General features: G+C 40.2%; 3 protein-coding genes and 1 pseudogene across 3 annotated transcripts in view; all 4 read right to left on the reverse strand.

The window, feature by feature from the left end:
• Positions 1 to 2,365: 2,365 nt before the first annotated feature.
• On the reverse strand, positions 2,366 to 6,135 carry LOC121811831 (annotated as a pseudogene).
• A 3,115-nt stretch (positions 6,136 to 9,250) lies between these two features.
• Positions 9,251 to 13,528, reverse strand: LOC102311885 (zinc-binding protein A33). Its single transcript, XM_005950069.3, has 2 exons — positions 12,636 to 13,528; positions 9,251 to 10,861 (listed from the first exon to the last, which is right to left on the reverse strand). The coding sequence occupies exon 2, from the start codon at positions 10,854 to 10,856 to the stop codon at positions 9,429 to 9,431; it is 1,428 nt and encodes a 475-aa protein (XP_005950131.2). The 5' UTR covers positions 10,857 to 10,861; positions 12,636 to 13,528; the 3' UTR covers positions 9,251 to 9,428.
• Positions 13,529 to 13,559: 31 nt separating this feature from the next.
• LOC102311583 (E3 ubiquitin-protein ligase TRIM35-like) lies at positions 13,560 to 18,121 on the reverse strand. The gene has a single exon (XM_005950068.3). It carries the CDS (start codon positions 17,512 to 17,514, stop codon positions 15,967 to 15,969), a length of 1,548 nt encoding a protein of 515 aa, XP_005950130.1. The 5' UTR covers positions 17,515 to 18,121; the 3' UTR covers positions 13,560 to 15,966.
• Positions 18,122 to 19,024: 903 nt separating this feature from the next.
• pigu (phosphatidylinositol glycan anchor biosynthesis, class U) overlaps positions 19,025 to 23,842 on the reverse strand; it is a gene marked incomplete in the record, with an annotated part of 10,330 nt that continues 5,512 nt past the window's right edge. Inside the window, 4 exon segments of the mRNA XM_014330222.2 lie at positions 19,025 to 21,644; positions 21,898 to 22,040; positions 22,417 to 22,541; positions 22,671 to 22,814. Coding sequence (XP_014185708.1) covers positions 21,531 to 21,644; positions 21,898 to 22,040; positions 22,417 to 22,541; positions 22,671 to 22,814 — 526 coding nt within the window.

The raw sequence follows: 23,842 nt of genomic DNA on the forward strand, positions 1-23,842 counted from the left end.
TGAGCCTGGTTCTGCCGGAGGTTTCTTCCTGTTAAAAGGGAGTTTTTACTTCCCACTGTCGCCAAAGTGCTTGCTCATAGGGGGTCATATGATTGATGGGTTTTTCTCTGTATCTGTTATTGTACGATCTACTGTACAATATAAAACGCCTTGAGGTGACTGTTTTTGTGATTTGGCGCTACATAAATAAAATTGAACGAATACATTAAAACCCACACACTGGGTCACACGACCCAGTACAGTGACAAACTGTCTATTTATGTGTGTTTTTTTTCTTAATCTCTACAGCTGGATCAGCTGCAGTTCATGAAAAGGCAGTGATGTGCAGGAATGTATCTGACCCTCTACATGGAATGATCGACAAAGATGGAGGGCTTACCATTCCGAAGGAGGGAAATTACTTTGTTTACTCCCAAGTTTCCTTCAGTGACAGTGGTGTGTTTCAGCACTCTGTTACACTTTCCAGAAAAAAGTATTTAAAAAACGTAACACTCATGCAATCGAGAAAATACCCCAAAGAAAGCGGATCAAACAGTTTTCTGAGTGGAATTTTTCATCTTTATGAACATGACAGAAGTTTTGTGACTGTAAGCAACACCAACACCTCAAAGATTATACAAAATAACAATTATTTTGGTGCATTTATGCTCTAAATCCCACAGATGGATAAAATTATGTTATTTTTACAGCTTTTGTTTTCTGTGCAGCTTAATATCTGCTTGTGCTTGTTACACTTTTCTCCTGATGTTTAATTTGCTTTTCATGATGCCTGCAGTTCCTCTGTAAATGAAGCTGCACAAGAATGAAATACGCTGGTAAATATGTTTGGATTAGTTAAACTGTTTGTCTCCATTTTTAAATTTCATTTTAATGCTTCCCTATTGTACAGTTTTGATTTCTTCTTTTTATAATAATTGTATTGTTTTTGTACTTTGTTTACCACAGCATGAAAACATCTTTTGACTGATTGTTTATGTAAAAAGAGGTCGTTACAGTGAGTAGCTCCACCTGTTTAACCTGGCAGAGGATGCCCCCCCCCCCCATGCAGCAAAGTGATTTGTGTCTCCTTCTGAGACTTAACCAGGGATCTAAAGTCCAATAAAAAGCGGAATAAGACAAAATTATCTTATGAGCTTGGAAAGAAAAAAGCGTCTGGATCTCTTTATGTCGCTTGGAGACTCAAAGCTTCAGTTCTAGGGTCAATAAGGGAATGAAACAAAATGATTTTTTTTTTGTTGTTGTCTGAAGTCAGCTGTTTAACATTGTTGTAACATTAGACTATTTGTATTGTGTTATTGATCAGTTTAAAACAAACACTGCAGCTTAATTTAGCTGTTTTGTAAAAATCAGCTTTTATTGGATATATCTGATAATGTACTTTGTTCTTTGTTAAGCAAAGTAACACAACCCAAGCACTGTGGGGTTTTTATGCTTTTATTGTGCAGCTGTCTCATGTTATGTTTTCCTTAATATGGTCAATCAGCAATCTTTCACTGCTCTGACCTCCGTTTTCTTTTTTTCTTTTCTTTTTTGAATAAAAAATAGATGAAAGACATAAAATCCAAAATGTTCCTCATTGTGACAAATCTTAAATTATTTATTCAAGCATAACAAGTCCCCTAACTCAAGCGATGGCCCAGAGGTGTGTTTGCACATAACAGACAACATAGTATAAATAAATTGTATCTTCGGGCACTTTTTTAAACAACAGTCTGATATATAAGCACAAAATTGCTTCAAATTTGTTTAGTTAAACCTTGAAATTCCACATTTAAAAATTAAAACAGCAGCAGCAACATTACTGAAGCAATGTGAGATCATACTGACTTTCAAACTAATGAGAATAATTTTTTTAAAAAGCTGTCTTTGCCTTATATGCTATATCTACACAGATGTTTGTAAATGTTTTAATAATATGTGCCAATTAGTTTCCCAGCAAAATCTAATAAAATGTTCAGTCGCTCAAGACTTTTGCACAATACCATCCTAAAATATATTGGTATAATTAGTCCCATCGTTTTTTTTTAATCAGATTTCAGCAGTAAATATGAAAGACAGAAAATATCAAACTTCTTCAATCTTAGTCACGGCCTATATGTATATGTTCATATCTCCACCACACGGTGTGCTTCTTGTATGCCTGACACAGTGATGTATTGCAGTGTGAAGGAACATGTTATATTTCTGTTTTCTCCTGAGAAGAATGAAGCAACGTTTTGCTGGTTTTGAAACCAAACCCAAAACCTGATGATAAAGGGGTCATGAGACTCTTTGAGTGATGGGTGATTTCTTCTGTGGTTCATGCTTTGGTTTCAGTGTTTGTTGTGTTCATAGTTTTTGGAAGGAATCTCAGAAAAAAGGTATGTCTCTTTAAAAAGGATTTATTTTGCTTTTTGCAGTTGAAAGTTTACACAGCGCTGCGGACTTCTATGTGAACCAACAGCATGTTTGACAAAAAGGATGACCCCCAAACGGGCTGTACAACATTATATAGTGAGACAAAAACATAGATTATAACAGCTAACTTCCTCCCGCATGGACGTGGCAGTCTTGGTGTCTGCTCCGAAGCATCCTCATATCTCCATGACCTCGTCTGGTATCTGCTCCCTCCTCTGTAAGAGACAGAAAAGCGAAACACCTCTCTGCCTAGCCTTGATAATCTAATGCTATTATCCATTGTTCTTCTAGTGATTCAAAGTTGGTTTAGAAAATCATATTCAGAACTCTCTGACCCAAAGACTTATTCTAATCATAATCTATGTGTGTAAGCGTGTTTGCAGTTACCCCTCTGCACTCTAAGTCATTTCCTACAATATATCAGTGTGGACAGTAAAGCCGGACAAAGCTTCTGACCTTCAGAAGACTGAGCGCCAACTCATTATGAGCACATTTGCAGTAAATGTATGAAAATGATTATAACCACCTAATTTAGTAAAATAAATCAAACATTTTCAATCACAACAGTGTGGAAACAACTAGGTGTGTGTTAATGTTTACATCAAAGAATGGGAGCATCTCTCTGTTACAGTCCAGCTAACCTCCCACCCTCGGGACCTTCTTCACTGAAACAACTTTACATGGAAGTGATGAAGAGGCTGCTGCGTTAGTTTCTTCAAACAAATATATTTCCCAGAATCCAGTCTGTGTTTGTCCCTTTCTTAGACAAGACCCCGTCACCAGGCCAAGGGTTCAGTCCTCATCATTTCTGATTTCAAGATCACAATCTCTGAGTCAAAGCCCTCAGAGCCCAGCACAAGGGAACAGCTCACAGTCTTCTTAGAAAGGAAAACAAAAAGCTGAAGTTGAGCTGAAGAGGCCAAAAATAAAAGTCTTTACACACAACAGATTATTGAAGACAGTTTGGCACTTTAATAAAACTGAAAAAAAAATTCAATTTCCCAGTTTGGCAAAATCACTTTTTTAAAATAATTGTGGAGGCTTTAAACTCAGTGCTTGTTAGGCATAAACATGTAGGTGGAACCACCTACATTATTATATTCAGCTGCATCTAATGGTTGAAGAGCGCCCCCTGCTGTTCTGTAGACGCTCCTCACGCTTGTATTCATGTCTGTTTTTTTCTTATTCCCAGATAAAGTTGTGTATGTGAGTTTGTTGGGTGTATTTTATATTATATTGTTAAAATCTCAGCAGCAAATACTGTAGCTGAATATTTCTGTAACTGTATCTTCATGTTGTTAAGAAACAAGAACTGCCTGGAAACAAATATGTACAGGATGAGGAGGATGTGTGTGGATTCTTTTTTTTGCTCTTTCTTAGTATCTTGGAACTATTAATGCTAGGACTTTTTACTGGTTTCAAAATGAGATCAAAAATCTGTTGATAGAGGAGTTATATGCTCGTCCACTTTCAAGATCACTGGTAATATCTTCAGTGGTTTCTTGTAAGTCAAAAGATAAGGAAACAGCTTCTCAGTGAAATTGTGTTTGAAGGTGTGTATGAGTGTGTTGGCATCCAGATCATAGAATGAGAGCTTCCCTCTGTCATACTCCAGCTGAACTCTGACCCTCTGCAGCTTCTTTACTGACAAAACTTCATATGTATCTAGTCTTGTTTGTACTTTGTACTTTTCATCCTGGAAACATAATTGCCAGGCACCTGACAGTGCTTGTACCTTTCTCTCATAAGACTCATTTACAACACCAAAGGCCCAAAACCCCTCTTCTCCAACCTCAACATCCCAAATGTGAGTCCCTGAGTCGAAGCCCTCAGATCCCAGGACAATTTTACAATAGTGACACCTCTCTGGATTATCAGGAACCTTCTGTCTCCATCCAAATGTCACACTGGTCAGATCGTCAGCTAGGATGAGTTGTGGATGAGCTGTGTTTGGATCCAGAATCACAGGAGTGTAGGAGACCTTCTTTTTCATCTTGTTCCAGATGTTGTAGGTCAGGTTGCCCAGGTGTTTGGCCACATCTATCAGAGCTCCTGAGTCCAGCTGTGGAGCACCCATCAGGGGGCGCTGCTTGACTCTGATCACTGAAAGCTTGTAGTTGTGGAGGAATGAGACGTCTTCAGCTCTCAGTTGCTCCTCTGTGGCTCTGATTGTTTCTGAAAGAGTTTTTATCTCTCTACTCAGAGACTTAATCTTCTCCTCCATTTTTCTTAACTTCTGCTCTTCTTCCTGCCTCAGAGCAGCCAGCCTGGCCTTCTCTTCCTTTTGTAGAAACTGCTGAAGCTTTTTAAACTCCTCCTTTATCTGCTTCTCCGTCTGCTGTGCCTGGACCTTTATATGTTCTGCTGTTTGATCAAAGTTTCCTTTGACTTGTTCAAACACCTTCAGTTTATCTTGTAAGGGCTTCAGGTGTTTCTGAAGCTCCTCTCTGTGATCCTGGGCGGCTTCTTCAGTTGGGTTGAATCTGTGGTCTTTGTGTGCTTTTGAATCTCGACAGACGACACACACCGGCTGCTGATGATCCAAACAGAAAAGTTTGAGTTTCTCATTGTGCAGACTGCAGAGAGGCTCAGACCTGCAGAAGGTTTTTTATCTCTCTGCAGTAAGAAAGCCTCACACAGGTTCTTTAACGCCAAGTTACGGGGCGGATCATTTGACAGGTTTATCTTCTTACACAGTGGGCAGTTGTGTTTTAGATTCTTGCTCCACCACGTCTGCAAACAGAATCGACAGAAGCTGTGGCTGCATGACAGGATGACAGGATCGCTATAGATGTCGTGGCAGACGGGACAGGAAAGATCATTTTCCGACTGAGAAGACATTTTGTCCTTGAGTAACAACAATGAAAACAATGAGGCGTCCACTCAAGAAGTTTCTTCAAACTTACTTTCCCTTCTGTAAAACTTCTGTTTGTAACATGGAATCAGCAGCATCGTGTTGAAGTGTCAGTATCCTGATATTCCCTGTATTTCAGTGTTCCCCGTATCCTTCTGTCGTTGAACTTCTTCTCTTTTCTAACAAAGAATCTAAATATATAGTCCAGAAAGTGAAAGTGTCACGGTGAATGTAATTTGACACCAGTATGAGCAATGAATGAGGAAGATGCATACTTAAAAGGGTGTGTGATTCATTTCTATATGGGGTGGAGAGAGGTGTTGTAGAAATGTTAAATAAATGGTGGTGCATGAAACCAGGTTGTCTTTATTACTTTAATTTAATTTTGTAAGAGGTTCAAAGAACAGTACAGATTATGGCAACACTTTGCATGTTTTTGGTAAAGTTATCTACCAAAGTCACAGGATGCCATTAGAACACTGAGTAATAAAAGGTAACTGATATGTCAACATCTGAAGGATTACATGAGCACAGAATATGTTAACATGAAGCATTTCATTCAGCAATGTAGCCTGACAAACAGAAGAAGTCTCCTGTTACAAAGGGTGCAAGCAAAGAATACACACAGGCTAACATGCCTTCACTGGCAATGGCAGCCTGAAGTCTTGAATTCATGGAAATCACCAGATGCTTGGTTTCCTCCTTTCTAATGCTCTGCCAGGCCTTTACTGCAGCAGCTGTCAGTTGCTGTTTGTTTGTAGGCCTTTTTGCCTCAAAGGTTTAGTCTTCAACAAGTGAAATGCTCAGTTGGGTTAAGACAAGGGCGTAGATTTGGCATGGACGGAAGGGACATGTCCCCACCAATATCCAGCGATTATTGAATTGTCTCCACCAATAATTTGATCTCTTCGAGTAAAGAAAAACAAACACGATAGAAAGAAAAAAAACGATCTGTCAACGTCTCATTCACCCAGCGGTGCAGAAAGAGTTAAATTACGTTCTCTACTGGAGTCCTACGCATGTGACAAAAATATGGCCAATGTGATTGGCTGTGCCTTTCAGGGAGCTCTGTTTAGTTTTAGCAGTGGCAAGCCTGCGCTGCGAGGAGGAGAGGAGGATGACAGAAAAAAGGAAGAACCTGGATATAAAAAAGTATTTTTCAAAGAAACCTAGCGTGCAGACCCTGAATTGGGACACAATCATAGTCTATTCGCACACGAAAACTTTAGACTAGTGATGCGTGAATCATGAACGAATCGTTCAATACTCGAGAATCACTTTACTGACTCATGAATCATGATTCACAAGCCCAACTGACTCACTGACTCATCCCTGTTGCTGTTAGCAGCAATGTATCTAGCTTATAATTAAATTTGTGGAGAAAAACACAACATCCAGTATCTTAACTAAAGAAATTCTGCTCTGAACTGGAAGAAAAAACCCCAAGTAGAAGCTCACATCAAGAAAATAGAGATTGAGAATGTGACATCATTCAGGGGCAAAACCACAAAGGATTCTGGGAACTCGTGGCAAGAGGTACTAGCGCACACAGGCTTTCAATTGAAATCAGTACCAATTCAATTGAAATGGTCCTGTACCCATCCGTCGGTAAACTCTACCTGGGCTTGTTGCAGTGACCTGAAGTTACTAAACTCCATGAGTGTATGCACTCACTCCAAGAACCATATAATTATAAATCTGAGCGTGGTGAAAGTTGGGCAGCACGCTAACGTATTTTGTCCACTCTGTGTGCTGGTAAGGGTCTGACCCTTTCACTCCTTTGATTTTTTCCTCGTGTCTTTTCTTTGCCTTTTCGTCGAGTCTGTCTTTGTACGGACCGGCATTGTTCTCCTTCGTTTTGTACATAACTTTTTGGGGGGCAAAGAAAAAGCAAGAAGGTTTTGGAACCGGAGAATGAACGTTTTGCAGTGCTGCAAATGCTTGCATTTGATGCAGGTACTTGGATTGTTTTGCCACGAGTTCCCGGCATGCAATGCACGAAAGTCACGTGGTCTGTCAATCTCTATACTGTACCTTCTTGCACGTCTCTGTTTCCTGTGTGTGTTGTTAGAAATCAAACTGTAACTTTAGGAAAAAATATGCCAAAAGCACATTTACAATTACTTATGACCGTTTTTAACTTCTTTTCTTCAGACCAAATCCCCTGTACACATATACTGACTCAGAGGATGAGCAGCCTACAAAAAACGGTTTCCCCAGGTGCCTTGAGTGAAAATTTGAATATGTTGTCTGCATTCTTAAATAAATTTCTAAACAGCCCTCACCACTCCGCGGTCTGCCCCCCAGCCCACTGATAGCAACCATCATAATGCCACGCCCAGCTTGCGGCACCTTTCGCCAACACAGCTTTGCGATCTCCCCAGCCTGCAGAGTCTGATGTCGATGTCTTCCCTATAAAGGGTATGCTTTTAAAATAGTTTTAAAGCTGCATCACAATGTCATTGTGCTCTTATCTTCAGAACACCAGTTTATACTCCTGAATGTCATCTTTTTGTGATTTATTTTTTCTGTAGATTCCAGAGACTCTGTGAGGCCACTATTACAAGGCAAGTTTGAAAATCTTGGAATTTCAGAGTTTACATGGTATAAATGGTAAATGGCCTGTATTTGTATAACACTTACTAGTCTCTAAGAACCCCAAAGCACTTTACACATTCAGTCATCCACCCATTCACACACACATTCACACACTGGTGATGGCAAGCTACATATACAAATATCAAATATATGTGACAGGAAAAAACTAGTAAACACTTTTAGCAGTTACAACAACTTATACTTGAATGCAGAATGTTACACCATCACTTATGGATATATTAGTTTTTCTCCTCTCACTGCTTAAGCCATTAATCTTTCTGGAATTGTTTTTTTAAACAGATGTGACCTCACAAAAGATGTTAACGATGCTGTCAGACCTGACCAGAGCAGTTAACAAACTCCGTGAGGAGGTCATAGCCAAGCGCCATCCCTGCTGCAATGAATCGGTAGATGCTGGGGTACTGCCTCTGGATTTGCCCTTGCACAACATGGAGGAGCTAAACAATGCAGAGCCAGCTCTTCAATCACAAGAGGCAAATAAGGCAATGGTAAGTATATAAAGGTTATGTTCACTTTGTAACTATTGTAGTGTAATAGCTGTCAGATGTGATTAAAATACATAAAACGGCCTGTTGATTAAACACACAAGCACTTGCGTACACATTTAAGACATGAGACATACTAATTCCATCTCTTAAAATGTGTCTATAGGTGAGACGCTTTGCCTTGATTGGAGGGACCACACTGGAGGTGTGAGTCCGCCGCACCGCCAAACGACCTGGCCTCGGTACTCAACTGGGCAGGGAAAAAAATCCAAGGACCAGACAGAGCAAAAAAGGGCATTTAAAGAGACAGCGCTGTGCAGATGCATATTTGGTAAGTTTTACAGTTTATTGTAGTTTTGTTAGCCTAAAGTGAACAATAAAGGGATTAATTGATCTGCTGGGTGTGCTTCACATTTCCTATGTCTGGTTTTTGCTATATTACTTTGTCTTTCTTAATAACAAGACTTTCATGTCCGGTTAATCTGGAGATGGAGTCTTTGGTCTTTGGCTTGTTTTGTCCTCGGGTTGTACAGTTTGTACAGCCCGAGGACCTCATGTTGTCTTTTTTTTAAAGGATACACGGCACACCATGCTAAGACATATCACATTTTCAGCTCATAGCTCTTTGGGAATCAAATGCGGCAGTTTGTTGATTTCCCCTTGGTGACTTTCATGTTTATCGGCCTAGGAGTTTACATACTTTCTCCCTGCTGGAGAGAATTAAGAAGAGCTTATTCATGTGCTCTAATTCACTTTTTTCGTCTTTTTTGTGTGTGTGTCTATTTTTGCCCTAGATGACCTGATCTGTTGGATGTTGAAAGTAATAAGAACTTAAGCAGAACTGCAGCTCTGAACGTCTGATAGATACACAAACATCTCTCTTCAAAGAAAAACATTCAATTAAATTTTTATTTATACAGCACCAAATCACAAACACAGTCACCTCAGAAACATTGTAAAGTAAAGACTTTGTGATAATACAAATTATTACAGTAACACTGGAGACTTCCAGGAGACTGAGTACAAGATTGCTTTGTTTCATTATAAGAACGTTTATTTCTCAGTTGCTTTGATTAAATCAGACCGAGTTTAGAAAGAGGCGAAAACTTCACTGATAATGGAACCCTGTGTTTTTCTACACTGACCATCACTGGTAATATTTTCACCGGCAGAGTCTTGGTGCCAATGTATGGAAAAAGCTTCTCAGTGAAAGTGTGTTTGAAGGTGTGTATGTGTGAGTTGGTGTCCAGATCAAAAAACGAGAGCTTCCTCCTGTCCCAGTCCAGCTGAACTCGGAGTCTTTGGAGCTTCTTCACTGAGAGAACTTTATCTGGAAGCGGTGGAGCGGATGCTGTGTATTTTCCATCCTGGTGACAGAGTTCCCAGTATCCAGTGTGTATATGTCCCTTTCTTTGAACAGACTCCTTTAGTACACCGAGACACCAGACTCCATCATTTCTAACCTCAACGTCCCAGCTGTTAATCCCCGAGTCGAAGCCCTCAGAGCCCAGGATGACAAAATAGTTTTCTATCCTCTCTGGGTTGTCAGGAAGCTGCTTTCTCAGTCCCACACTCACACTGGTCAGATCTTCAGACAGGATGAGTTGTGGATGAGCTGAGTTTGGATCCAGAATCACCGGAGTGTAGGAGACCATCTCCCCCATTCTGTTCCAGATGTTGTAGGTCAGGTTGCCCAGGTGTTTGGCCACATCTATCAGAGCTCCAGAAACCAGCTGTGGATCCTCCAGCAGGGGGCGCTGCTGGATTCTTTTCAGTGCAGCATTGTAGTTGTGCAGAAATGAGACATCTTCAGCTCTCAGTTCCTCCTGTGTGGCTCTGATTGTTTCTGAAAGAGTTTCTATCTCTCTGCTCAGGGCCCCAATCTTTTCCTTTATTATCTTGCATTTCTGCTTCTTCTCGGCCCGCAGAGCAGCCAGCCTGGCCTCCTCTTCCTTTTTTAGAAACGTGTGAAGTTTCTTAAACTGCTTTTTAATCTGCCATTCTGTGTAAAAGGCCTGGATCTTACTTTGGAGTGCTGTCTGACTGTAATTTTCTTTAACCTGTTCAAATAGTTCCAGTTTCTTCTGTAAGGGCTTCAATAATTCCTGGAGCTCCTTCCTGTAATCCTGTGCTGCTTCATCAATGGGTCTGAATCCGTGACTGTTGTGCACCTTTGAATCTCGACAGATGAGACATGCTGGCTGTTGATCGTGCAGGCAGAAGAGTTTGAGTTTCTCATGGTGCAGACTGCAGAGAGACTCCGACTGTGAAGGTTTTTGAACTCTCTTCATTAAGAAGGCCTCACAGAGGTTCTTTAACACCAAGTTACAGGGCGGATCGTTCAGTAAAGGAATCGTCTTGCATATTGGGCAGGATTTTATTTTTATCTCTCTCCACCACAGCTGCAGACAGTCTTTACAAAAGCTGTGGCTGCATGAGAGGACGACAGGGTCTCTGTAGATGTCGTAGCAGATAGGACAGGAGAGATCTTTTTCAGTCATTTTGCCTACAAAAAAAGAAGATAGAAAAAAGAACTCGGTTTAAATGCGAATCCCAAAAGTTGGCAGGACTTAAAAAATCTCCTGCCCTCAGGCAGCATTGCATTAAAAACAGGAACGATTGTGTCGTGGAGATCACTGCATGGACTCAGGAACACTCCCAGAAATCATTGTCTGCGAGCACAGTTTGCTGTGCCATCTGCAAACGCAAGTTAAAGTTCAGTCAAAGCAGCCATAACTGATTATGATTCAGAAAAGCACTGCATCTTCTGGACTGACAAGGAGAGAGACCATCCAGCTTGTAATCAATGCTTTCTGAATCTATGGGGGTGCATTAGTGCCTATGGACTTGCAAATCTGGAAAGGCCCCATCTGCAGAAAGGCATATCGAACAAATGCTCCCATCCAGATGATGTATTCAATGCAACGCACAATTAGATCTGCCTCAAATTAATTTACTGATGTTAGGTCCTGCTTAAAAATGTCATATTCCTTCAGCAGAGACTCTTTATCACACAGCATACTGGAATCAGTGAAGATGTGCTACTTCCCAACAATTTTAAACCATTTGGTGATCTAACCAGGCAAATCTAATACATTTTTATCCCAGATAGTGAAAGCCCTTGGTCCTCTTTCAGTGTCTGTTAAATCCTCTATCAGGAATTTAAGTTTCACTTTTGACTCGACTCTCACATTGGATGGGCATGTGAAAAGTCTTGTTTTTATCATTTAAGAAATGTGGCTAAGTTAAGCCCTATTTTATCTCGCCCTGAACTGGAGATAGATATACATGCATTTATTTCCTCATGCTTGGACTATTGTAACTCTTTGTTTATGTGTCTAAGCAAAGGTTCTCTCGTCTGCAGGTTGTGCAAAACGCAGCAGCTATAGGCTGTTGACAAAATCCTCCAAGTACTCACATGTGACACCACTGCTATTTCAACTACACTGGCTTCCTGTTGAATTTAGAGTCCATTTTAAGATGCTGGTCTTGACATTTAGAGCCTTGCATGGACTGGCGCCGCCCTACATCTACGATCTGCTACAGCCCTATGTCCCTAGCAGATCCCTGAGGTCATCTGATCAGGGCTTACTTGCTATAAAACAGACTAATATGAGAATTAAGGGTGACAGAGCTTTTGCCACCTTTGGCCCTCAGACTGTGGAATTTCTCCCTCATACATTAAGAACTGTGGACTCGGTAGTTGTTTTTAAAAAACAACTCAAAACTCACCTTTTTTAAACTGTTTTTGGTTAAATTGTCTGTTTTACCTTTTTATTATTTGTCATCTTATGTGCAGCACTTTGTGATTCTGAAAGGTGCTATATAAATAAAATTTTATTTATTTATTATTTATTTATAAATCAACACTAAAATCTCTGGCTCAGTAGAGCCGGCTAACCCATTAATCTTGCTTCATAGTTAACCTAAGCACACCAGACACAGGATGGTACTGAGTAAAGAGACAGTACTGTAGACCATTTCACTCAGTGTCCATAAATTGCAACTGCAAGCTCAGAATTTCCTTAACACATTACTTTTGGTTGCTACACTATTAATGAACAAGAGAACATTAAAGTAGATGCACAAAAAGAGAAATATTTATTTAATGAAAACATAAAACTTTTAACTGCAGCACACAAATCTGCAAAAAAGTTCAAGTCAAGCAATTTCTTTTTTTAATCAAAGGTAAAAGTTAAATATTTAGAACTACAGTGACAGCGATCTATTCAGAGTGTTTAGATTTGCATTGTATAATGAGGAAGCTTCCTGAAACTTACTTCCTGAGCAGCAGGTTCAGATGTACCCCGGCCTTCCTCCGTTTCAGTGTTCCCGGCTTTCTTCCCCCAGCAGCTGTAATTCCTCTGGCTGTGTCTGCTGCTGATGGTCAGTTTTAACGCATTGGTGACAAAATGAAGCTGTCATGTGATTTATGTCCACATCGAAAGAGGAAGACAAATAGCAAGTAACATTTCCCTATATGTGTACATTTCTGCCATTCAAAGATGTTCCACTTCAGCAATTCATTCGGAATAACATTGTGATTAAAAAGACCCATTTTCTTGTGTTATTAAGGATTTTACTACAGATTCTAACATATCATATAAAATGAGAGCTTCCCTGATTCTGTTGTTGCCTCTAACAGCCTGTGAGGAAACTCCCATGTAAGGGAGGTTATTTTTTTTGCCAAAATCTAACCGATGTGATGCCTGTGGTTACTTATGGGTGAAAGTTGAGTAATAATGACTCAGAAGTGCAGTCCAATAATCACTTCCTTTGACAGACTCCCAGCTCTCCCCACAACATCAAAGCACAATACAAAGGCAAGAAAGTGAACACTGATGTGGCTTCAGAGGATTTAGATTATGACAATCTAGCAGAAAGTGTACTCATAGAGGTGTACTGTGAATCAGGTTTAAGATAAACACGTTTTCTTTGTGTGAGCTGGTTCAACAAAACCTAAAATCTTGATTAGAAACAACGAACTCACACAAAGAAGGGTGTTTGAAACATCACTGAACAGCTGAGCACCAGAGAACCACCTACTTCAGTCAAAAATATTATCAAGTGAATGGGACAATAGTGATCTGTGAAGATTATGAAAAATCTAATAGCAAAAGTAGATAAAATAATTAAGCTCAAAACCTAATACATTTTTACAGCTTTTTTTTTACTTCAGGGATAAAAATAAAAACAAATTAATTGCAGTTTAAATAAATTTAATGTTATGGAGGTAATTTGTGAATGAGGTTTTCCAGATTTTAAATATTAAATTACTTGAACCCACTAGTATTACAAAAAAACACTTCTGTGTCCCCTTTTAAATGTCATGTAGAATTGAGCTGGACAAACTTCTTCATGAATCATCTGTCAGTCTGAACACAGCCAATTTCTAATTGAATTTTCTAATTGCAAGTTAAAAATGTTCTTTCCTTTAATTCCCATATTTATTACATCTGTGCAGTCTGATAATGTGCTGACTCTGGATTAACCCTTTCATGCAGAGTGGTCAGTCACAGCTATTCAAAGGCTGTTTTCTTGTATTTGTGTCAGTGTTGATGGTATAGTTGCACATAAACCACTACATTGGACACTGATGTGTCACACCATGCCCTGCCACCAGTGGGTGGCAAACATGTACTTTCAAAAGACTCTTTGAAAAGTACATTTTTAAAAAATGAAGTTCACAAATCTTTTTTTCTTGCCTAAAGATGAATAAAAATACTTAACATTCCTGCCTGAGGTTGTCATAATTCATGCAGTAAAGGGTTAAGGGTGTTTTCACACCTGCAGTGTTTAGTTGGTTTAAATTGAACTCTGATTTGTTTTCCCCCTTGGTGTGGTTTGTTTGTGCAGTGTGAACACAGTAATCACACTCAGGTACGGACCAAAACAACAGGAGATGAAACATGTGGATAAAGGGTCCACATGCTGTTCCACTCTCACAGTCACTGGTAATATCATCCGTGGTTCTTTCTTTGTGCAAATACATGAAAACAGTTTTTCGATGATCGCGTGTTTTGATCTTCAGGTGTAGATGAATAGAGTTTGGATGAAGAATCACAGGAGTGCAGGAGCCCACCTCCTTCATCTTGTTCCAGATGTTTTAGCTCAGATTGCCACATAGGTCACTATGTAGCAGGCAGGACCCAAACTGAGGACTCAAAAACATGAGGGGTAAAGTAAAAGCAGTTTTATTAAACTTACAAACTTAATACAAAAATAAAGCAAGTCCCGGTGAAACAGGTGGGGAAGGAGAGACAGGTGAAGACAATCTAAGTAACAAGACAAGGCGATGCACTGTCAAACTAAAACAGGAAACATACAAAAAAATAAAAGTAACCAGGGAAGCCCAGAAACATTCACTTTCATAGATTTAATTACTTAAACTTGCAAAATACTGAGATAATTTATCATATTCAAATAAATTAAAGGACTGTTGGAGGCAAAATGTGAATGTTTTTTTGCTTGTTTGTTGTTTTTTTCAAACATGAAATATTAAAATATTGGAACCACTTCAGCGGTTTAGTAAAAATCTATTTAAATACTTACCAGTTTGATAAAACCACAAAAAACTTGTTTTTCCCCTTTGCTATATAATTTTGGTGTCACATTTGACAATTAAGTGAACAAAAATGAATATAAAGAAGATTTAACCGTTTTACAACAAATTCAGCAGGAGAAAACTCTTTTATGAATCAGCGTGCCGGCCTGGTCACAGTCAGCAAAGCTCAGAGACTGATCCATCGTGACTGACATGAAGTTAAATGAACATAAAACTGTGAGTTTTGCATTTAAACCAGACACTGTTCCAGTGATTTTGGCTTAAACTTTAAGTTTTAAAAAAGTAGCATTTAACAACATAATATTTTAGACCAAGGTGAAAGAACTGCTTTTTAAAATTTTAATAGTATTTGGTCAGAACATATTTATATTTTTGTGTAAAGATACTGAGATATGAGTTTTGTCCCCAGTACACCACACATATACTGGTAGTGCAACATTTGAACAACGACCCTGAACAGGAACACAGACCAGGACACGTTAATCACAGCAGGAGTCTCAGTGGTGGCGTTCTGTTCATAGCTAAACTTTTACACACAAACACTGGAAACCATGTAAAAAAAAAATGCCATAAAGATTTTAATGTCACTTATTCACTTTAATGTTGCAGCTAGATATTATTTTTATTATTAATATACTGCAGGGTCTTGGAATATAGCATAATATTTATTATGCCTTTGCCATTTAAAATTTCTAGCATAATAAAGCTAAAAATAAATGGAATATATATTTTTCCATCTACAAGTGGAGTGAAGTAACAAAGTTGCATAACAGAGATATTTCTGTGCTTTACTATTAATTCTGAAGTATGCAGATAAGTTATATTCCACCATTGTTCCTGTCATTGTTCGTATCTGATGGTGATGGGTACCATGGGAGTATCCATCACCAATGCCATGCATTTCCTTGTTGGACACACCTGTTACTGGCTATCTGTGGATGTGATTCTGATACTGACACCCACATTTCTTTCATATGATAGAAATGTTTGATTACAAGTCTATGATTATTTCTAAGCAGACTTCTTCGACCAGCATCTAAACATGCTTAACTACACTGGATATGGACCATATACTCTTTAGATCCCTTTAAACGTGGCTGCTCTTCCAGTGTTACACAGATGGCTGATGGTAGTATGGTCAGCGGAAGAGTCTTGGTCTCAATGTAAGGAAACAACTTCTCAGTGATAGTGAGTTTGAAGGTGTGTATGAGTGTGTTGGTATCAATATCAAAGAATGAGAGCTTCCCTTTGTCGCAGTGCAGGCGAACTCTGATCCTCTGGAGCGTCTTCACTGCGAGGACTTTGCGTGAAAGTGGTGGAGCAACTGCTGTGTATTTCCCATCGTGGCGACTTAATTCCCAGAATCCAGTCTTTAATTGTCCCTTTCTCTTAACTGACTCCTGTAGCACACCGAGACACCAGACTCCATCATTTCTAACCTCAACGTCCCAGCTGTGACTCCCCGAGTCGTAGCCCTCAGAGCCCATGATGATCGAATAGCTGTCAAACCTTTCTGGGTTTTCAGGAAGCTTCTGTTTGTTTCCTTGTCTCACACTAGTAAGATCTGAAGAGATGATGAGGTGTCCTTCAGCGGTGTTTGGATTCAGAATCACAGGAGTGTAGGAAACTGTCTCCTTCATTTTGTTCCAGATGTTGTAGGCCAGGTTGCCCAGGTGTTTGGCCACATCGATCAGAGCTCCAGAGACCACCTCAGGATCCTCCAGCAGGGGTCGCTGCTGGACTCTTTCTGCTGCAGCCTTGTAGTTATAGAGAAACAAAGAGTCATCAGCTCTCAGTTCCTCCTGTGTGGCACTGATGGTTTCAGAAAGAGCTGCTATCTTTTTGGTCAGAGCCTCAATCTTCTCCTGCATCATCCGACTCTTCTGCTGCTCTTCTGTCTTCAGAGCGGTGATCCTTGCCTCTTCCTCCTCAAACAGAAAGTGATGAAGCTTCTTAAACTGCTCCTTAATCTGGCTCTCTATGTACCGAGTCTGCACTACGTTGTGTTCTACAGTGAGGTCACTGTTCGCTTTCACATATTCAAAGAGCTTCAGTTTATCTTGTAAACACTTGAGAAACATCTGGAGCTTCACTCTTTGATCCTGTGCAGCTTCTTCGATGGGTCTGAATCTGTGGTTGTTGTGTGCTTTTGAGTCTCGACATACGAGACACACGGGCTCCTCGTGGTCCAAACAGAAGAGTTTGAGTTTCTCAGCGTGCAGATTGCAGAGAGCTTCAGATGCTGCTAGTGGTGTCTCTGCTCTCTCAGCTCTCTCCTCTACAGCAGTCTTACACAGGTTCCTTAGCACTAAACTAACAGGTGGGTCAGTTGATGAGGGTATCTTCATGCAGAGTGGGCAGGTTTGGGTGTCCTTCTCCTTCCACCACAACTGCAGACATTCTTTGCAGAAGCTGTGGCTGCATGAGAGGATGACCGGATCTCTGAAGATTTCATGGCAGATCGAACAGGTGAGTTCCTTTTCAGACTCAGATTGTGCAGCCAGTTTGCCCTGGAATCGAAGCAAACCGGCAGGTGGCTGTAAAAAAGAAATAGTGCGCTTCACATTTGGGGGGTTTTTAAAATTCGCTTCCATGGCAATGAACTAGCAGCAGGTTTAGCAGCACTCCAGAGTCCCCGGTGATCTTTCTGCTGTAGTTGGAAAACTCACGTCTCCTCTGGTTACTCGTCCTAAGCAAACTGAACAGAAGTCAAGTCCAGCTTTGACTTATGAGGTATGTTATCTGATGCCTATATGGTCAAAGAACGAGGAAAATACATTTCACAAGGTTGCTTGTCTCATGCAGAGAATTCCCCACATTACTGGGTTATCTGCATCTGACGATTGCTACAGAGCCAGCCTTTGTTTCAAACTGATCAACATTTTTGATATAGGCAGGTATATTGAAAGAGAGCATGCACAAACAGTGAGCTAATTATTTGTTTGCACTGTTATATGTCAGGTTTCCTCCTGAGTACTCCGGCTCTCTCCTCCTCACTGATGTTCTTCTTGGTTTAACTGGTGATTCTAAACAGGTTGTAGGTGTGGATGTGAGACTGTGTGTTTATACCAGCAGTGATGGTTCCTGCCCCTCCACAATCCCAACTCAGATATAAGATGATGTTACATTTCCCTTTGTGTTTGCTTTATTCTCTCCACTCTTTGGTCCACCTGGGAAAAACGCTCTTCCTCTTTCAGATCTTCAGCATCCCCAGTTGCTTGCTTCTTTTTGTGAGGCCCTGGTATTATTAATTATTTTTCATTAATTTTCATAAGTAGACCACAATAGCAATGCAAAGGTAAGTTTTTGGGGTGATAAAAATATCTATGCTCCTTAGGATATATCTGAAGTCCACTTGGTCTAATAGCTTTCACTGAGAAACAAGATCTCACCACTCAGTTATTTTGGAACTCCTGTCTTCATATCTAAATGAATACGTCTCCAACTATAATTTCAATGGTCACTGGGATGAAAAAAATATGCATGAGTCAAAAGGTTAGACCAAAGATTATGAGAAGGAAAAACATGACTGAACCACAGTTCACACACCAAAGATAATCTCTTTCATAACATAGCTACAGTCAGACACGGCTGCACAATCATGTGGTGTGGATGTTTTTCTGTGGGATTTTTGATTTCTATCGGAAAGATCCTAACTAATCCTAAATCAAATCTAAGGACTCTGCTCTCCAAGGTTCCAAGTGTTTCTCAAGCACCTGCTCATTTATCTCTAGAGCCGCATGAGGTCAGAATTCTGAACTGAAGCCAAAAGATTAGAAAGCCCCGGATAAAGTGGCTGCAGCTTTCTGCTGGGTACCAAGAATCCACAGATTATTGTAGAACTTACACTGGAGTCACCTGAGGTGTTCTCTCTGCTTTGTGGAAACCCAAAGTCTCATTGTAGATTCCTTAACTGGCTTATTGGCTAAACTTTGAATATCAGCTGTCAGTATTTATTTTAGCCCAACGTGAGTTTTGGACCTCCACCTGCCCCCTGCATGTGCAGGTGGAGGGGGATTCATATGCCTTTTGTTTTTCAAATTTAGTAATCTGGCACCAAATCAGTGTGAAAACACCAGCATGGAGAAATAGAATAGACGAGTCTAAACCAGCACCCGGAGTTTATTAATCAACATTTATGACAATCACGGTTCAAACGTAACGTCGGCCCTTGTAAACCCTGAACTTTAATCAAACTCGTACATACGCGCAGTATCAAAACAACACAGAGCTCCTTTTTCACGAAACAAAATCTGAGCAAATGTTTCAGTGCAGCAAATAAATACACCAAAAATGAATCATTGCATTAAAACAGTTGCTATTTGCCCAAAACAGACTGTTGTCATGTTACTGGGCAGTGAGTGGGTGCAGTTTGCAGACACAAACACAGGATGTGTTTTTCATTTTTAATGTAACTGCATGTTTCCCAACATCTACTGAAAGCAAACATGGTTGTTCACAGGTGCCGATAAAATTATTTCATGTTACAACGAGAAATCATCAACGAACAGAAAACAAAACTTTGATTTCATGTCCCGATTCCATCATACACGGTTTCTGAGCTGAGTCTGAGTTTGTAGTGAAGTCACACCAGCAAAGTGACTGAATCAGTGTTCAAAGTGTCGCTGTGGTCGAATCTGGCTGCAGTTTGACGAAAACCTTTGAACAAAAAAAAACAACTTCATTCATAAACCGAGTGCAGTTTCTCAGACACTCGTACCTGCTAATTAGTGCTTAGTACAGGCAGATATTAGTATTTCATTCACCAACGCTGAAGCACACTTGCTCCTTGCTCCACAAGGCACCAACAGCACAAACACAGTCGAAAGGTCCGGTTCAGACTCAGTTAGCCGAGGTGACGCCTGTAACTCTACCCGCCTGAGAGTGAAAGCAGCAACAGCATCAAACTTTAAGCCAAATAAAAATTAAACAGACGAGTCATTAAAAATACAAACACCTTATGAAGGAGGAAACTAGTTAGCCAAAACCATGGATGCACTTGTCTGTAAGCATTTTTATTTGTGCTGTAAAGCTGGACATTTTAACATGGGAGCCTATGGGGACTGACTCATTACAGCCAGACTCTAGTGGACATTAGAGGAACTGCAGGTTTTGGCACTTCTATGATATGTGCTGCAAAACAAATATATTGGATCTGACTTGCTGTGTAATTTCCTGTAAGTATAAAATAGTAATTCTGTTTTTGTGGGATTTTAATAGTATGTATGTAACAAATGCTGTTACAGAACGAGTGTGTAGAGCGGATTTGAGACACTGTCTTATAAACATGCAAAACATGCATGTAGTCGTCCTTTCATCTGCGAAGATGTTCAGATTGATTCCACTCACACGTCAATATGGTAAATATAAAGGACATAAAGATGGAAAACAAAACAGCTGGTTTTAATTTACTTTTTAAATATAACTAATTAACCATTTGACACTTTTTTGCCTGTTGGTACCTTAATATTCACCAAACAGACATCAGAGTTCATTTTTTAATGTTAATTACAAATTTGATCTAAGTAAATAACCTTGATGACATGCAGAAATACGAGTAAAGCAGGGATTCATTTGGTGAATTATGTGGGGTTAAATATGAAAGTGGAAAACACGAGCTCACTGCAGCTTTAACTTGGTCCAGAAGAAGAAGGAGAAGGAGAAGGAGAAGGAGAAGGAGAAGAAGAAGAAGAAGAAGAAGAAGAAGAAGAGCCCTTTACATTTCAGACTCCACTCCTCTGTGATATTTAAATCTACAACCAAAACCATCATAAATATTTGGATCCATTGTTATGTGTGTTCTTCCTGGGACCAGTCTCCAACCCTCCACCGAAGCTTAATGATGATTATCTGTTTCTGCTCTCCAAACATGCCAAACTCGAGCGACTCAGTTGTCAACACATTCACTGCAGTCTTCGTTTCCTGCTCGGTAGTTGTTATTATCTGATGTTTGACAAACGCAGAAAAACTTTCCAGTTTCTGATCAAAATCTCAGGTAGTGTTCTGCAACACAATGAGGTTGAACTGGTTTTTACTTTAGACGACTTTAGGTAAACGAGAACTGAAGAGCAGACTGTAAAAGGCAAACACTGTTAAACTGGTGAGAAACTAAAGGTTTCTAAGCTCTTAAAAACAGCTTTTTCTTTCTCCTCTGACCACGACAGATGCCACTTTTAACAAAAAGGCAATTAGGAAAACACAAACGCGTGCATGTGGGCGAGAATGATCAAATAAAAGAGGTTTTTCCTTCAGCACGACAGCTGGTGCTTTAAAATAAAACCTGGAGCTGCAAGAACAACAAAGCATCAAAAAATAAACTTTCCCAGAGTGGCTTACAGGAAGTAACCACAGGTGGAGGTTACAGGTGGAGGTGAGGCTTCAGAGTAAGCCGTGTGTCGACATCCCACACGTCTGTCATGTTGTATGTTGCAGTGCTATTGTTTGCATGTGACGCTGTACCGTGCGCACGTTCTGCGTGTGCCGTTTTGTTCTGTTTGAGGACCACAGGAGGTCTGAAAGTCTTTTACCCTCCTTCAGTTTTTGTTTGTTCCCTCTGAGGATAAAAAGAAGACGAGTTTATTCCTCCCTTCAGAGCAAACACGGGGGCGTTTTATTTGAGAATCAGCGTCGCCTCAGAGCCGTCCTTCCTCTTCAGGTACAGCCCGTTGGTGAGGTGGTGCTCTCTCCTCAAGAAGGCGTAGAAATAATCTGACACCAGCAGGATCTGAAGGGGACATATATTTATATCAGGACACTGAGACTGCACTATCGGGGGGATTCTTCTTACAGACCGCCTCTTCTAAATAAGATTTCCTTTGCTGCCACTTTGAAAGAAGACGTGATATTGAAAAAAAAAACCAAACCCAAATCTAAAAATGGATGAAACTTCATTTAACAGCGTTATTGCATTTATCTTTAACTAAATAAATAAACAGCATTAACTCTGCCCCCCCTGGCTCACATGCACACCATCCTACCTGCGCCACGTTGAAGAGCAGAGTTATGGCGTAGTAGAAGTTGGAGTTGGCGCTGCCGGCGTAGATCCAGAGGTGCCAGAGAACCGGGAACAGAGCCGAACAGGCCAGCAAGACACAGGACACCAGGAAGATGTTCCTCAGGACTGAACAGGAACAAAGACATATAATTACTGATAAATCAAAAACATGAATTAATGAAGCTTTAAGATGCTACAAGAGAAAAATCAGGACTTTCATTTGAGGACAGTTTGGAGCTGATGAAAAATCTCTGACCAATCAGTGTTAAAGATCTTTTTAATTTCATCCTGTATTATTATTTCATATTTATTCTACAGTGTTTCAGAGACTTTGTTTCTATGTTTCTTTACTCTCACTGATCAGCAGTGCTTCTGACCCCAGACAACATAAATTTAAGGTAAATATTCAAAACATTTTTTTTATGTGATGATACTTTAACCAGGATCTGTAAGAACACAGACTCTGAGTGGAAATGTTGTCAGGTTTTTCCCCCCCACTCACATCTGTGCAGGTGACTCCAGACAGGAAGGAAGGCCAGGTAGAGTGCAACGTCTCCCACAGTGGGGTACGACTTAAAGATGGAGATCACAGCTAACTGCATGAAGATCAGGAAGACGGGATGCTCCCTGCAGCACACACACGAACACACATGATACATCATGTTGTGGTTTTACTCAGGTTTAGGTTATTAAACAGGAAAAAAAAACTGTCAACTTGGAAGGACCTTTAATGTGAGAATGAGGTGCTGGACTTACTTTAGTTTGATGGACAGAGGGATGGTGTAGAAGAAAACATTAATCTGGAAGACGCAGAGGAAGAAGAGGCGGAAATGTTCAAACATCTCGGCAAAGAAATACCAGAAGAGGCCGATGTTCGGAGTGAGGTCAGGAACCGAGAGACTGGAGGGAGAGAAAACAGTCCCATTAGAGATGCAGACACACTTACAGAGTTTATTCTGTCTTCAAACATGACATGCACTCATTGGAACTGAACAGTGAAAATAAATAAGCTTCACAGCGCCCTCTGGTGGAGTAATTATGCAATAAAAAAGTTGGACGTTTTGCGCAAATATGGACAGTTTCTTCCTCCTGCTGATGCAACACCATGAGATATTTTCTCTTATGCATGGCAGCTCAGAGGTGCTGACAGAGGTGTGTGTCTGATGCAACGCTGATGTGCAAGCAGTGCAGTTCATTACGTCGCATTGCTAACAGTGATTATCCTGTGCTGCCTCCTGCAGTCTATCCAGGCAGCTGGAGAGGGTTCATCTAGTAAATTAGGCTAGATATACTTTAGAGGAGTGGTTCCTAAAGTGTGGGCTGGGTACTCCTTGTGGGCCGCTAAGGTACTGCAGCTGGACCACAGTAACAGAAATTCAGTTTGTATGTACAAGTATGCATGTCATCTACATATTTATACAAATATATTTATATAAAAGGTGAATCAAGTGGTTAGTTTGTGATATTACTCGTTACTCTGACCTAAATGTACTGCACTGTCCTTAACACTTTGCACATGACTGTGTGCTTTATGTTTTTGGAGAAAATCTTTACGTAAACATGACTTTCTCTAACAATTTGTTTAGAGTGAAGATTTAAGATGAGCTCTGTGGGCGTTTGTAAGTGGGCCGCGGCACTCTTGTGTTTCTGCATGGCTGCTCTAGAGTATATCTGGGGTTTTCCACGGTTGCCATTTCTAATTTACTGTGGAGAAGATAATAACCTCATTCATCTAAATTTTTTCTGACAAAAGCCAGAAATCCTCAAATCAACAAACCAATGAACTGATCAAATCTTAAAACCTCACATGAGAATTTACTTCAACACAACAGAGACATCGGTGCTTTTATTTTATGCCAATTGATGGCTTCCAGCTCCTCTCCTGCTCTCTTGGGTGGTTCTTACTGCTGCTTTAGGTCAAGGTGCTC

The sequence above is a fragment of the Haplochromis burtoni genome, unplaced genomic scaffold (assembly GCF_018398535.1).
Source record: "Haplochromis burtoni strain Fernald_Lab_line unplaced genomic scaffold, NCSU_Asbu1 Contig_737, whole genome shotgun sequence".
NCBI classification, from domain to species: Eukaryota; Metazoa; Chordata; class Actinopteri; order Cichliformes; family Cichlidae; genus Haplochromis; species Haplochromis burtoni.

What these genes read in the sequence shown, in the direction of transcription:
- LOC102311885 (XM_005950069.3), bottom strand. Translation starts at nt 10,856, where the DNA reads ATGACTGAAAAAGATCTCTCCTGTCCTATCTGCTACGACATCTACAGA.
- LOC102311583 (XM_005950068.3), bottom strand. Translation starts at nt 17,514, where the DNA reads ATGGAAGCGAATTTTAAAAACCCCCCAAATGTGAAGCGCACTATTTCT.